General features: G+C 52.6%; 1 protein-coding gene across 1 annotated transcript; it reads right to left on the bottom strand.

Moving 5' to 3' along the window:
• Positions 1–2,328: 2,328 nt before the first annotated feature.
• Positions 2,329–13,314, bottom strand: EIF4A3 (eukaryotic translation initiation factor 4A3). Its single transcript, XM_038546373.1, has 12 exons — positions 13,087–13,314; positions 11,294–11,366; positions 10,640–10,706; positions 10,142–10,204; positions 9,436–9,568; positions 9,160–9,240; positions 7,352–7,493; positions 6,833–6,971; positions 5,941–6,056; positions 2,893–3,000; positions 2,677–2,804; positions 2,329–2,552 (listed from the first exon to the last, which is right to left on the bottom strand). Exons 1-12 carry the CDS (start codon positions 13,253–13,255, stop codon positions 2,536–2,538), a joined length of 1,236 nt encoding a protein of 411 aa, XP_038402301.1. The 5' UTR covers positions 13,256–13,314; the 3' UTR covers positions 2,329–2,535.
• Positions 13,315–14,363: the final 1,049 nt, after the last annotated feature.

Raw genomic sequence — 14,363 nt, 5'->3', positions numbered from 1 at the left:
GTATAGGGCTACGTTTCCTCAACTCAGTGACTGGTGCTAGTGGCTGTGTTGCGGACTCCTTAGGATTCTCCACACGAAGGATCGGGTCATCTGTGCATAAGGACTTCTTCCTCTCCACCTGGATGACTTTTGTCCTCTTTGCTGCCTTGCTGGACCCGCCAGAGCCACCGTCCGAGGACCCTGTGCCTTTATCCTAACAGGGTTCCTGAGGGCAACTCCAATTGTGCATTCGTCTATTTCTCCTTGCAGTTCTATCGGTTTTTGCGTTGCGTCCACACTGAGGACTGTCACGTTGTTTCTGATGAACTACCTTCCCGTTTATGCCCCTGGTGACATTCTTGACAGCAAAAGCTTTGTCGGAAGTGGACACGCCCGCTCCAGGCTCACTGTGGTTCCTGTGCTCCTGTGACAAGTGTCCCCCATCTTTTCACTGTTCACTTACTTACGCCTTCATGTTTCTTGTAAGCAGTGTACTGCTGTGTCTTGTTTTAGAACCCAATCTAACAATCTTTTAACTTGGGACTTCAGACAAGTTACTTTCCCCTTGTTCATCCCCAGTTTTAAGTATAATTTTACTGGAGGAGGTGTCCGATTCCCCATCCAATCTTTGAGACGTACCGCTCATACACAACTCACCACTTTAAAACCTACCACTCCGTGATGTTTACTGAATTTAGACTCTCACAACCACTACCACTATCCAAGTCCTGAACGTTCCCATCTTCCCCCGAAGAAACCCTTCCCCGGAGCACGCACTCCCCGGCTGCCCTCCCCAGCCCCTGGTAAACCATCACCGGCTTGCTCGCTGCCTAATTCACCTGTTTGGGGCATCTCACAGAAACAGAATCACACAGCACGTGGCCTGTGGCTGGCAGCCCTCCTGGAGCAGGTGGTTGCAGTCTCCCCGGAGCTGTGGCAGGTGTCAGCACCACGCTCCCCTGACCTGCTAGATAATATTCATCATGGGCACTTAACCACACTTCCCAGTGGATGGGTATTTGGATCATTTCCACTTTTTAGCTATTAATCACTAAAAATAGCTACTGAATATTTAAAAATTCAGTACTGAATGTTGAATGGCTTTGAACATCTGCCTGGCAGGGCGTGGCAGCCCCGTTGCTTCTCTCAGTGCTCAGCTGCCATGGGACTCAGCTACACCCATTAGGGCTGGGATGCCAGTGTCCCAGCTGCCCTCCCGACATCCCCCACCTACTCGCACCGATGCAAGTGCTGCAGCTCCCCTATAAGCCCCCAGTGCCCAGCACTCACCCCCCTTCCGGTCCTGTAGTACGCGGTGGGGAATGCATGTGTGCACCCACAGTCCAGACTACTGCTTAAGGGAAAATGACTTCCTCAATTTTAATTGCTCCCCCTGCTCGGAGCCAGGCTGCTTTCCAGAAAGTCTGTACCTATCAACACCACCACCACGTTTCCCACACCCTTGCAACACTTAGGGTTATTAAACTTTTGCTAGCCATAGAGCACACCTGGGCCACCTGAGGTTGGACGTTTTCGGGACTACCTGAGTTGCTATCTTTCTTAGACAACATTTGAGCTCAGCTTCTCAGGCATCTTACCTTCCAGCTGGCTTCCTGCCATCTCCTCCCCGGTCACCGCTGACGCCCCGCGTGTACCCCTTTCTCCTCTACCGTAACATGGTGTGCTTAGTCCAGAAGTACAGCTGGCGGCAAGTCCTTCCTTCCAGGGATCGGCCCAGGGCCCCTGACCTTGTCCCTCTGCACCTGATGCACACATTGGTGGCCACCCGAGAGACAAGTACTTGCAGTCTCACTCCGCCTCCTGATTCCCTCCCTCCCGCCCCAAAGACATGGGACCCGGCACTGAGGACGGCTGCTGCCCATGGCCACGACCGCAGCATCAACAGTCTCTGCCGCCAGCACGGAAACGCCCTGCACACAATGCCCTGAGCCGGGCACGGTCTCTCCGGGATGGAGCTCAGAGCAGAAGTCCCCTTCACAAACAGAATCATCTGATGACCTGTCGTAGGTGAAGCTGTCCACAACCCGAGCATCTGCAGTGCTATCATTCTGATCGACGGGAGGACATCTGCAGAGGTGTCTACCATTCCATTTACCACTCGAGAGACCAGAGAACAGGGCAAAAGGCCTGACCTGTTGCCCAAGATCACACTGCAGGTGCTAGAAAAGACTGTGGCACCGTAAGAAACGTCCATCAAAGGGCCCCCGGCTGGCTCAGTTGGTGGAGCGGGTGATTCTTGACCTTAGGGTGGCGAGTTCAGGCCCCACACTGGGTGTGGAGATTACTCAAAGGAATATTTTTTTTTTAAAAAAAAACACGTACGTTGGCTTATGGGAAAAGTTTTAAACATTTAATGAAAAAACTCACAGCACTGCATTATTTACATGTGGGTAAGAAAAGAACACCAACGGCTCGTCCCGGGGTCCATTGGAGAGCCCCACAATCCCCGTCACCCAGACACTGTCCCTAAGCATGTCCCAGCCGGGGCACCGGGCAGGCAGATGGTCACCAGCGCCTTGTCAGCACAGCAGCTCCTCAGATCAGATCCGCCACTGAGGGAAAGGAAGGCATATGTTAAGGAATAGAACAGACACGATGAAGTGCCTTCATCCAGAGGCTCACCAGAACCCCCCCCCCCCCACCGAACAAACAGAACAGGGTGATGGGGGCACGCACCGTTCATGGGCATCTCATCGATCTGGGTGGAGTAGTACTGCTCGATGTCCCTCAGGATGCGGATGTCGTCATTCTTCACGAAGTTGATGGCCACCCCCTTGCGGCCGTAGCGGCCCGACCGCCCGATTCTTTAAGAGAACAAACCACTTCAGTAAATGCAGCAGGGAAGGTGCCACCGAGCCCGCCGACAAGCAGACCCACAAGGAACCCCCGTACCTGTGTATGTACAACTCTCTGTTGTTGGGCAGGTCGTAGTTAATGATGAGGGACACCTGTGGGACGTCCAGCCCCCGGGCCCAGACGTCTGTGGAGATGAGCACCCGGCTGTAAAAGAGAAGGTACTTGAGGCCATCACCCTAGTCAGAAAGTTTTAGCCTGGCTACGAGGTGAACGCATCAGGTCGCCCCTCACACAGGCCCGTCTGCAGGTGTGAGGCATCCGGGACGACACCAGACCCGCGTGGAAAGGCACGTCCGGTACTTAGCTCCCACGCGACCCCATCCTATGAGACGATTCAAGTATCTCGTACTGTACTGGATTTGATTTGTTGAAAATCAGTCCCACATCAATAACCAGGCAAGACATTTTACTTCTGCCTAGCAAGGAGTCAATCACGGTGGCGTCACTGACTTCGATGTGGGGTTCAGGCTGTTCAAACGTGAAACGCAGCTCGCACCACTCTGCCCTACAGCCAGGACAGGACCTGACAAGCCACAGGCCTGCACCATCCAACATGGAGCCACCAGCCCGCCTGCCCACGAGCACCTGCTGTGTGCCTGATCTGGAAATAGGAGGCTTTATTTTAGTTTTTATTTTACAGATTTTGTTTGACAAAGAGAGAGAGTGAGAGAGAAAGCACGCAAGAGCACACACGAGCACAAGCAGGGGGAGCAGCAGAGGGAGAGGGAGAGGCGAGCTCCCCGCTGAGCAGGGAGCCCCATGTGGGGCTCAATCCCAGGATCCCGAGATCATGACCTAAGCCAAAGGCACACACTTAACTGAGCCACCCAGGCACCCCTGGAATGGGATGCTCTTGTTGTGTAAGAAACACACAGGACGGGCAGCCCGGGTGGCTCAGTGGTTTAGCGCCGCCTTCAGCCCAGGGCCTGATCCTGGAGACCCGCGACTGAGTCCCACATCGGGCTCCCTGCATGGAGCCTGCTCCTCCCTCTGCCTGTGTCTCTGCCTCTCTCTCTCTCTGTGTGTCTCTCATGAATAAATAAGTAATTTAAAAATTAAAAAAAAAAAATTAAAAAAAAAGATACACACAGGATTTTGAACACTTTGCACAAAAAGAAAGCAAAAAAAATCCCCAAACCTTAATTAGTATTTTTAACGCTAATTACACGTTGAAAATATTGAAATGACATGCCATGTCGGGTTAAAGAAAATATATTAAAAAATCAACTTCAACTGCTCCTTATCTGTTTAAACGAGCCTACCAGAGAATCTCAGGTTACACACATGGCTTGACTTACAGGTCTATCAAACACGGCTGGTCTAGAAGCACTCAGTATTGAGAGACAGCAAACCAGAAGAGTTCAAAACAAAACAGGAAGGGGTCACTGCCACATCACCACCTACACACGCAGCCCCAGGGGGAGAGGGAGAAGACCCCAGCCAGGCTGGGAGGGTGGGCTGGGCTTGGGGTCAGACACCTGCCAAGCAGGAAAAAAGACAAAAGCCACACGGATACTCATCAGGGTAGAAGCTGGGGAGAGACAGCAAAAGAGACCATTCAGCGGGCAGCAGGGGGACCGCAGGGACCTCCCAACGGAAACAACAGCAAACCTAGAAATCTCTCAGCAAATACCTCCCTCGAGATGTCGGAAGGAGGCATTTCAAGGTGAAACAAACACTTCCAGACATCTTGTCACTGGCAGCCCCGAATTAAATACAGGAAGACTTCTTCAGGAAGAAGGAAACCCACCCCCAATGGAGGTCAGAGACAAAGGAAAAGAGAATCAAATGGTAAATATGTAACTGAGTAAATAATTTTGTCACACAGCAAAGATCTCTTGTGGAGTTTCCACAGAAGGGCAGGTCAGCAAAGTCAGAGCTCCCAGCCTGGCAGGCAGGACAACGGCCCCAGTGCCCATCACGACAGGTGCTGATGATGGACACATGCGCTTTGTTCTCTAAGAAGGCTACTCAACTAACGACAGTACAGACGTTTTCCAAAATAAGAACTGGGAAAAAGGAATACCAAGAAGAAATCCCAAATAAACAAAAAAAGTGGGATGCCTGGGTGGCTCAGTGGTTGAGCACCTACCTGCCTCTGGCTCAAGTCCTGGGATCGAGTCCCGCATCAGGCTCCCTGCATGGAGCCTGCTTCTCCCTCTGCCTATGTCTCTGCCTCTCTCTCTCTCTCTGTGACTATCATAAATAAATAAATTAAAAAAAAATAAATAAATAAAATAAATAAATAAATAAAATTATACGTACCAGTGTCAACATTAACAAAACCAGACCAGTGGCTCTGATACAAAGGCTGTGGTCACCACTAGACTACAAGAAAACCCAAACAGAAACACACTATGTGCTCTGTGCACCAAGTCCACCACAGCTTCGGGCCACAAACAGAAGGCCAAGGTCGTGAGGGTGCCCCAAGGGGACCACCTGATGTGGCCGCTGTGGGTGCATCACAGCAGGACGGAGAAAGCACCCCCACGGAGACACAGACGCTTCCGTGACAAGAACAGCTCCTCCGTAAACAGAGGAGTTCTGAATCCACAGACCCGACCTTAGGACACATCCAGCAAGAGCACACTGAGCCTCCAAGTGCTGCACCCATGGTGCCCCCAATTCTGAGGAGACGGTTAAGAGAAACACAGGCAAGGATGCAGACCATCTGCACCTCCGGGGCAGGCACAGGACGCGGTGTGTGGCCTCCGTAAGGCACTCGGCCCGCAGACACACACTCGCAGCATATGAAAGATAAGCATGTGCTGGGCCACTGAGCATATCCAAATACAAGTCATCAATGCACGTCCTCTGACCACAGTGGGATTGAGTTAAAGATCATGGCAAGTTGAGCGAACAATCTCCTCATTCAGGCAACAAAGAAACACCCTTTAGGTAAGGCGACCATCCTAGCCAGGAGAGGCTGCCACCACTTAACCCAGCTTAGGGCACCAGCAGCAGTTCCCACCTCAGCTGGGAAGGCAGGGCCTGGGGCCATGGGGGGACCCGGCAAGGCATGCGGACAGAGGGCCCGAGCAACACCACCAGCGGGACTGGGTGCAGACAGAGGAGCTGGCCCACCTGGCACCAGACCGGAACTCCTTCATGATGGACTCGCGCTCTTTCTGCGGCATGTCCCCGTGCATGGACGACACCGTGAAATTGGCTTCTCTCATCTTCTCTGTCAGCCAGTCGACCTGCACATCAAATCAGCAGATGCCACCGTCAGCTCAGAAACCAAACCAGACTGTTCTGGACTTTATCGTGATCACCTGCAGAACCAGTGTGAACACTGAGAGCAAGTGCTCTTAAAATTCAGACGAATCTTTATTAGACGTGCAGAAAACTTAACTTTCCTAGCACACATCGGGGCAAAACTCCTATTTGTTCCATATAAATTTCTCAAAAGAAAAAAAAAAAAAAACCTCTCACTGTTCTCATTTTAAATTTAAATTTGAATCTCTTGGAAGGCAGCCCAACTCCCCCTCTGGTTTCGAAGGAGCTGCCAGGGTTCTCCACTCTGCCTGCAGATGATCATCACTTGGGCGCCCACAAAAACCGAAGCCTGGGTCCCACCTAAAACCATGGACTCCCTCCTCCTCACTTAGGGCAGCCATGGTGGCTCAGCGGTTTAACGCCGCCTTCAGCCTAGGGTGTGATCCTGGAGATCCAGTATCGAGTCCCACGTCAGGCTCCCTGCACGGAGCCTGCTTCTCCCTCTGCCTGTGTCTCTGCCTCTCCCTCTCTGTTTCTCATGAATAAATAAATAAAATCTTTAAAAAAATAAATAAATAAAACCACGGACTCCCAAGCCTCAGTCATGAGACCAGCATCAACACTTGTTCGGTTTCACTGGATACATCCGACTGTTCACTTCTGAGCCTTTACAGAGCAGGGCTGACTTGCGTTCTGAGAACCAACCTTCGGTTTTGCCCAAAAGGACACTGAACAGCCAAGACAGCTACTGCTTTACCTTCCTTTTGGTGTTACAGAAGATGACAGCCTGAGTGATGGTCAGCGTGTCGTAGAGGTCACACAGTGTGTCAAATTTCCACTCTTCCCTCTCCACCGCCACAAAAAACTGCTTGATGCCTTCTAGAGTCAATTCATCACTGGAAGATACAGACAAGTGCTGTGAACTCATCCGCTCACCGAGACCTGAGGGCGCACACAAGCCGAGCACTGCTCCTAGCCTGGCCCACGGCGGCCCCCGCCGCTCCCGGCCGTCAGCACTCCCGCCATTCGGGCCACATGCTGACCTGTCTGAGCCTTTAACAGCCACTAGGTAGCCCCTGTTTTATGTATTTTACCCCCACAACACAGACGGACAAACACCATCAGGTGGTGTATAAATTTCGAATTACTGGGCCAAGGGGCAATACACATATGTAAGCTGGTTTCTCAAACCAGAAAACAAAGAATTTTCATGTTTTAAGCTTAAATACAAGCTACGTGGCTGTTTTTGTACCACCCAGAAGCAGGGTGTTCTTACCGCTTCACCAAGATGCGGATGGGGTCTGTCATGAACTTGTTGGTCATCTCCAGGATTTCGTGAGGCAGTGTGGCACTGATAAGCACCACCTGCGTGGCCGGGGGCAAGTACCTGTACACATCGTAAATCTGCTCCTTGAAACCTGGACACAGAAGGAGGCACAGGGAGTCTGAAGGTTGCACTTGGACACAGAAGTGACGACTGTGAGGTGTGAGGTTTCCCCAGGAATCTTCCACAGAACCAGGAAATCCACGTGCCCCACTTCTCTGCCGCTCCTCACCCCTCCCCTCCCAGGTGGGCTCTGGGGATCACAGCCCCACCCGGAGGCCTGGGTGCCAATGCTTAAGAGCAAAAGAACCCCAGCCCTGGGTCATCCCACGACCTCGGCTGCCTCTTGGCAGTCAGGACCCCAGTCCCAGCTCCTGCCACCCTGTGAGGATCTGTCCGCTGAGGAAAGATCACCCACATTTAAGAGAATCCAGGGATCTGGATTTTTATAAAACAATCTTCCAGTTAAAAAAATCTTCTATATGTATATACGGAATCATTACAGTTGTGTACTAGAAACTAATGCATCACGTGTCAATTATACCTCCATCGTTGGGACCTGGCCCACAGGTCACTCACCCCACCCCCATCTCTGCCTGACTGGGCAGGACAGGGCCAGGAAGTATGTGTGAGAAAGCCCAGACAAGGGGGTCCCCAGCCTCCAAGAGAGCCCATTCACAGACTGAGGTTGTAACCAAACATCAGAGCCCAAGATCTGCATTTCTAACAAATTCCCAGATAACGTGAACCCTGGTGGTCTGGAGACCTCACTCTGAGAACTGCTGCCCATGGGACAGGTGCACAGGAGCCACCAGCAAGCCATGGCTTCCTCAGACACTAAGGAAGCCACCTGAGTGCCCCAGTCACTATGCCTCTCTCTCAGCTGAGGAGCAAAGTCTTCAGGTGAGAAGCCCTGGGCTGGAGGGGCGGGGGGGCAGCCCTCAGGACAGCATCAGCCTCCAGGGACCTGGACATCAGAACCATTGAGGGTCCCACCCGTGCAGCAGATGAGCACTGAGAGGCAAGCACTCCCTCCACCTGGATGACCCCGATGTCTATGAGACACCCCATACCCCCCAGTATGATGTGGAGACCGAAGGGGAGGGCGTGTGCAGAAAGGACAAGCGGGGAGACACGAGGGAGCACTGCCTGTCGCTGCACGTAACAATGCCCCGGGCTCAAGGTACATCTTCACGATGTATTTCCTCACCGCTGGACTAACGCCACAGCTGCCACACAGAGAGGCATCACAGATCTGTCCTCAGACACTCAGGTAGAAACAACATGAAAAGCCTAGAAAGTACACGTCCCAGTCTAGAAATTTATCCTATTAACTGGTAAAAGAGTAAAATCAGCCTAGACAACTAACAGGACAACTAGTTAAATAAATGACAGTCTCTAGACAATGGGACGCCCCGTTGCCATAAATCTAGCTTCCCTGACACACCGTTGTGCCCCCCACAACCCACAGTAGGCATTTCTACACGCCTCATCTCAGCCGCACACCTCCCCATCTATGCTGAGCTCCAGACATGTGGGAGCAATGCTGCGCCAGTCTGGGCGGAGATGCTGTGGTTCTGGCCGTGACTGCTCTCAGCTCCCCAAGAGCCAAGTACAAGCTTCACGTTCACAGCTGCCCGGAGAGCACGAGGGCATCTGCTAGCACCGAGAACACTGGCGTTAGCTCCATGTTTCAGCTCCACGATGTGAACGTGTTAACATTAAAGTCAAGAGAAAATCTCTGCTTTCGTGACTCCTACCTTTATTTAACATTTCATCAGCCTCATCCAACACCAACATCTTGATGGCCCGTGTCCTCAAACTCCTGCGCCGAATCATATCTGTGGAATCAGTTTGATATCCTTAGACCTCGGACCACGAGGAAACAGCCAGCCATTCCCCCTGGTTTTCAGAGCATTTCTGAGGCCTCTTGCCTACTTCTTACATCACTTGCACGCAAGCGCTACCACACAGCACAGCAAATGGAAACGGTCCTGGGTCCTTCAAGCACTTCTTGTAACGCCCCAAGCACTTACCAAAGACACGTCCAGGTGTGCCAGCAACAACGTGCTGCCCGTAGTCCAGCTTCCTGATGTCCTCTCCCACATTGGTGCCCCCGATGCAGGCATGGCACTGCACATTCATGTAGTCCCCCAGAGCGAGCAGACCCTGAATTAAAACAAGGGTCACGTCTGGGGCCTCACCTCAGGACCAAAGTCAGAGACCTCCAAGTTTCCCCAAAGTGAAGGTAATCTCTACTCCGACATACCAAGTACTACTTATTCCATCGTTTACACCATAAAACTACAAAAAGACCCAACCTCCTGCTTCCATGCCAAAATAAAGTTCACTTTACTGGTTTCTTATGAAAGAAATACATTTTAATTACAAAAAGCCCTGGAAATACGTAAAACTCATAATTTTAGCCACTCACAAACAATTCTAACAACATCTTAATATAAAGTACAAAAATAACTACTAAAATGATTTCTTTGTTGAAAAAAACTACAATTCTGAGACTGCAAAAAGATACTGGAATCATACCAGCTACACTAAAAATGACTCAGTAAAAATGACTCAGTATAAACCAACAACATAAATCATAACAATGATTTATGCCAAAAATCAGGAAGTAAAATTTGAGGGAAAAAAACAGGATTAGATTAAATCAACCAGCCAACCTTTTACACCTGAATCAGAAAGCAGCACTTGGGAATACAGCACTAACTCTCAGTGGCTCACCTTCTGGATCTGCACAGCTAATTCTCTCGTTGGAGCCAAGATCAAAGCCTGGGTTTCACGAACCTGGTAAAATAATTTGTCAGAAAACAGAGAATCCTCAGTATTCTCAAGGCAGACTGCACGAAGTCAGATGCAGATCTATCTTGAATGTTACATCGCATTAACCATACATCTCATTTCTAATAGAGACAAAGGAACCTGAATGTAAGTTCATGTGTGAACCCAGTCATCATGGGGTTCACTGGGCAGAATTCTTGCTTGGCCACTAAAAGAATGCCCACTAAAAATGTCTCTCTCCATTTAGCTGACAAGGAACTTAGGACAGAGTATTAGTTAGCTCTCCTATTAGTGTGTAATTAAGAATATCATGAAAAATTTGAGTCAGTACAACTAAGTACACATTTTTAAAAACCGTCCTTTTCAGACACTGCAGTTACAAAAGAAACAAAAGTATTTCCAAGGATTAAAGATAAGTTCATTTGAAGACTGGCAAATTACCTGAATATCCAAACACTGGAGGACAGAAATGCTGAAGGTGGCAGTTTTGCCTGTGCCAGATTGTGATCTGTTCAAGAAAACACAGGTAGAGGTGAAAAAGGATGGGCTATGTGTTCCCACTCACCTCACCCCACCACAGCAGTGCTCCAAAGGACAGCTGCAGGACAGCTGCAGAACAGCGGCTTCCTCCTCCACTGCCCGGGGTGGGGTCACGAGCAATAAGGTAAGATCAGGAGGATGCAACTTCTGCACTAGGGGAGTCGGAGCCGCAGGATCTATAACCCTGACGGGTGTTACAGACTCCAAAAAAAGAGGCTCCCTTTTATAGAAATGTAATTCTCTTCTGCAATTTTGGACTATAACCGTCCTCCAAAAATAATTTTTCTTGTAAAGAAGTCTTTAAAATTAACACAAATCAGGAATAAAGCCATTAAGAGAGTATGCTAAACCATTCTGCATGCCAGCTGCTAGGTAAGTGAAGCTGGCTAAGAATATGACAGCTTTCTAAAGGACACAAAAACAAAAAACAAGACACCGTGGCTCAAGCTGAGGAAAGGGCTACTGACACATATGTGGAAAGGGAGAACAGGGGTCCCCTCAAAGCGCTGTACTCAGCTGACAAGCACCTAACCCCATTCTCTACCGGTGACGTACTGAGCAATGACGTCTCTCCCTTTAATTATCTGCTTGATGGCTCGCTGCTGGATGGCTGATGGTTTCTCAAAACCTGTAAAAAGAAAGCGAAAGTTCTAACATGAGGACACTGGCAGCTCCTTGGGACACAGATGGTATCTTTTTTTAAGCCCCCACGTCCACCCCTCTTAGCGCAAAGTCCAACACACCAAAGCTCAAGAAACAGCTGCTGAATGAATTGGGTTGAACTGTATTTTTACACTAACACAGATCTTATGTGCACAGACAAAATCTCTATAAAAGGAACATTGCAGAACGCAGAGACCCCAGTTAGATTACAAAACAAAAAACAAAAAAACACCCAAATGTTAATGGTGGTGCTCCTGAGAATGGATGGGAAAGGCTCATCTTTTACTTCAATTCCTCCTGCACTGCGTACGTTACGATAGCCTGCGCTGCTCTTTTAACATTTCCATTACTTTTTATGCTACAAGAAAGAAAAATGAATCCAGTGGCACCGTGGCCGCCCCCTCTTTCCTCTCTGCATCAGCTCTACACGCTGTCTGTGCTGTCTGCCACAGCAATGACTCTACGGCTCGGGCCGTTCCGCGGAGTGCCCGCTGCGCTCCTTCCACTTGTGATGCAGCTTCACCAGCTACGACATCACTCTAGAACGAGGCTACTTGGAGAGGGTAAAAAAAACATTTCCCAAGTAAACAAAAGCTCACGTGCATAAAATATATCTTAGTTACTCTTCGGTAGCCTTTTAAAACTCAGCCCGGACTTCCCGTCTAAAGTTAAAACTGTAACACGGATGATTTAAAAAACCCTCACAGCGACCATCCAAGCAAGCACACAGGCGGGGAAACTAAAAACAGTGTTTTGGGCAGGGCTGCCGGGGAGGCTGAGAGGTGGGTAGGACCATCAGCCTCACCTCCGCTTTGTCACCTCCCATCCCCTCTCTGCTTTACACCTGGTAACTAACACCAGGGACTGTTGGGTAAAGGGAGTTCCAGGCCCAGGCGTCAGCACAGAGGCTGATCGCCCCGGTCTGGACCCCCAACACGGTCTCTCCCCAGGCTCCCGGCACCTGCAGCCGGGTGGCTCACAGGCCCCTGAGACTCCCCTGCCTCCGAGGGCTCCCCACATGAGCAATCGCCAGCAGCACCCACCGGCTGCTCACAACGCCCGGGGAATCCTCAACCCCTCCCCGGCTCAACGTCATCACCTCCCCTGCCTCACCTCTCATGCCCCTTCTAGCGCACGGACTCAGAGGGTGCAGACCCCAGCGTTGCCACTCCCCTTGCTTCAAACCCCATGGCTTCCCTCTGCACTTAGGAACAAAATGCGAGCTGTTCTTCAGCTCACAGAGCGCTGGGCGAGATCCGGCCCTGCCTGCCGCTCCCGAGTAGCCCCTGGGCTCCCACCACGGAGCGCTTCCTCCTGGCCCTGGAGAGCACCCCGCTCCGTGCTGCGGGCTACTGGCACCGGCTGCTCCGTCGTGCCAGGGGCTCCTCGGGGCAGACCCGGGCTCACAGGTCAACCCCCCGGGAGCCCCCACCCGCCCCCTCGCAGCCATCACCAGCGCCCGAAGCATCCCGGCTCCCCGAAGTACCCGGAGCTCCCTCGGGGCCCAGGCAGCGCGGGCCCGGCCCCTGCCCGTCATCCGCGGCGGCAGCGCCCCCCAAGCGCCCGGGGACGACCCGCCGAACCCCCGACACCCACGCAGGCCGAGCGCAGGGTGCCCGGCGGGGGTCGCCCTCCACCCCGGGCCGCGCCCTCGCCCTCCCCGCCCGCGCCCCGCGGCCCCCGACCGTAGGCGTAGATGCCGCGCAGCAGGTCCTCCCGCAGGCCCATGGTGTCGAACGTGGGCGTCACGTCCACCTCCTCGCTGGTCTCGAACTCCACTTTGGTCATGTCTTCCTCTTTGAGCAGCCGCTTCCGCGCCGAGCCCGAGGTCGCCATCGTGGCCACGGCCGCCATGATCCCGCGTCGGCTGAGAGCGGAGCGCGCGCCGCGGAGGAAAGCGGAAGCAGGGCCCCGCGCCGCCGGCGCCAGGAACTGACGTCACCGCGCGCGTGCGCACGAGCGTGCGTCGGGACCCTGAGCCGCTCTCCGCGTGAGAGGGGCGGGGGCTGCTACTGCTCTCGCGAGGTCTAAGCTGCCGCGGGATCTCGCTAGGGGCGGGGCTCCGCCCAGGCCCTATAAATACGGCCGAAGCGGCGGGGATCGCGTATTGCGCGGGTTGTCTGCAACGGGGCTGGTGGCCCAGGGGAGCTCCGCGGAGCCCACAGCCCCTCCGCACCCTCCTCCCGCCGAGGCCTGAGGCCCGAGGCCCGGGCAGAGGGCGCCCGCTCGCCGCGACAGGTGCAGCGCGAACTTGCAAAGCGTCGCTGCTGCGCTGCACCTGCAGCTCCCGGGCTCCTGCGCGCTGCAGGGGAGCCCGCGCTGCTGACCTCGGGGCGCGGGAGCCAGTCTCGCGTCTGAGCCCAGACGTCCCCGAGAGCCCCTCCTGGACCAGCGTCACCCCCTGACCTGGCTCCGACCTGCGCCGCTGCAGGCGGGGAGTCGCGCGCGCCCCTTCCCTTGGTGAGGACTTCACTCCCTGTCTCACCGTTGGCGTGGCTCCCATCACTGGGCCTTTCATCCTCGGCGTCCTTCCGGGGCTGTTTGAGTGCTCCTCTGTTGTGAAGGTGCATTTACTTAAAAGTGGATAATTGGGACGCCTGGTGGCTCAGCAGCTGAACGGCTGCTCTTGGCTCAGGTCGTGACCTCGGGGTCCTGCAACCCTGCATCAGGTTGCGCACAGGGAGCCTGCTTCTCCTGCTGCCTGTGTCTCTGCCTCTCTCTCTGTGTCTCTCATGAATAAATAAATAAAATCTTTAATGAAAAAAAGCGGATAATCGTTTCATCCACTAAACCAGACATGCGTAGAGTTCAGTGGGTTACAATTCATTGGCAGGGAACAAGTAAACGAGGGCTACCTGCCTGCAGAAGCTCTGGCCTTAAGGGCCCAACATATTCAATCCCTATGGGATGGTTCATCTGATGAACACACCTGAAGAGAATGCTGGTGTTAGTCGAATTTAAA

This window comes from Canis lupus, chromosome 9 (genome assembly GCF_011100685.1).
Source record: "Canis lupus familiaris isolate Mischka breed German Shepherd chromosome 9, alternate assembly UU_Cfam_GSD_1.0, whole genome shotgun sequence".
Taxonomy (NCBI): Eukaryota; Metazoa; Chordata; class Mammalia; order Carnivora; family Canidae; genus Canis; species Canis lupus.
Note: the sequence above shows the minus strand (reverse complement) of the source record. Positions and strands in the feature narration are given on the sequence as shown.

What these genes read in the sequence shown, in the direction of transcription:
- EIF4A3 (XM_038546373.1), bottom strand. Translation starts at nt 13,255, where the DNA reads ATGGCGGCCGTGGCCACGATGGCGACCTCGGGCTCGGCGCGGAAGCGG. An exon ending in TCCAGTGTTTGGATATTCAG is followed by an intron (nt 10,205 to 10,639) that starts GTAATTTGCCAG and finishes TTATTTTACCAG; the next exon opens with GTTCGTGAAACCCAGGCTTT. An exon ending in TGATGAAATGTTAAATAAAG is followed by an intron (nt 7,494 to 9,159) that starts GTAGGAGTCACG and finishes TTCTGTGTCCAG; the next exon opens with GTTTCAAGGAGCAGATTTAC.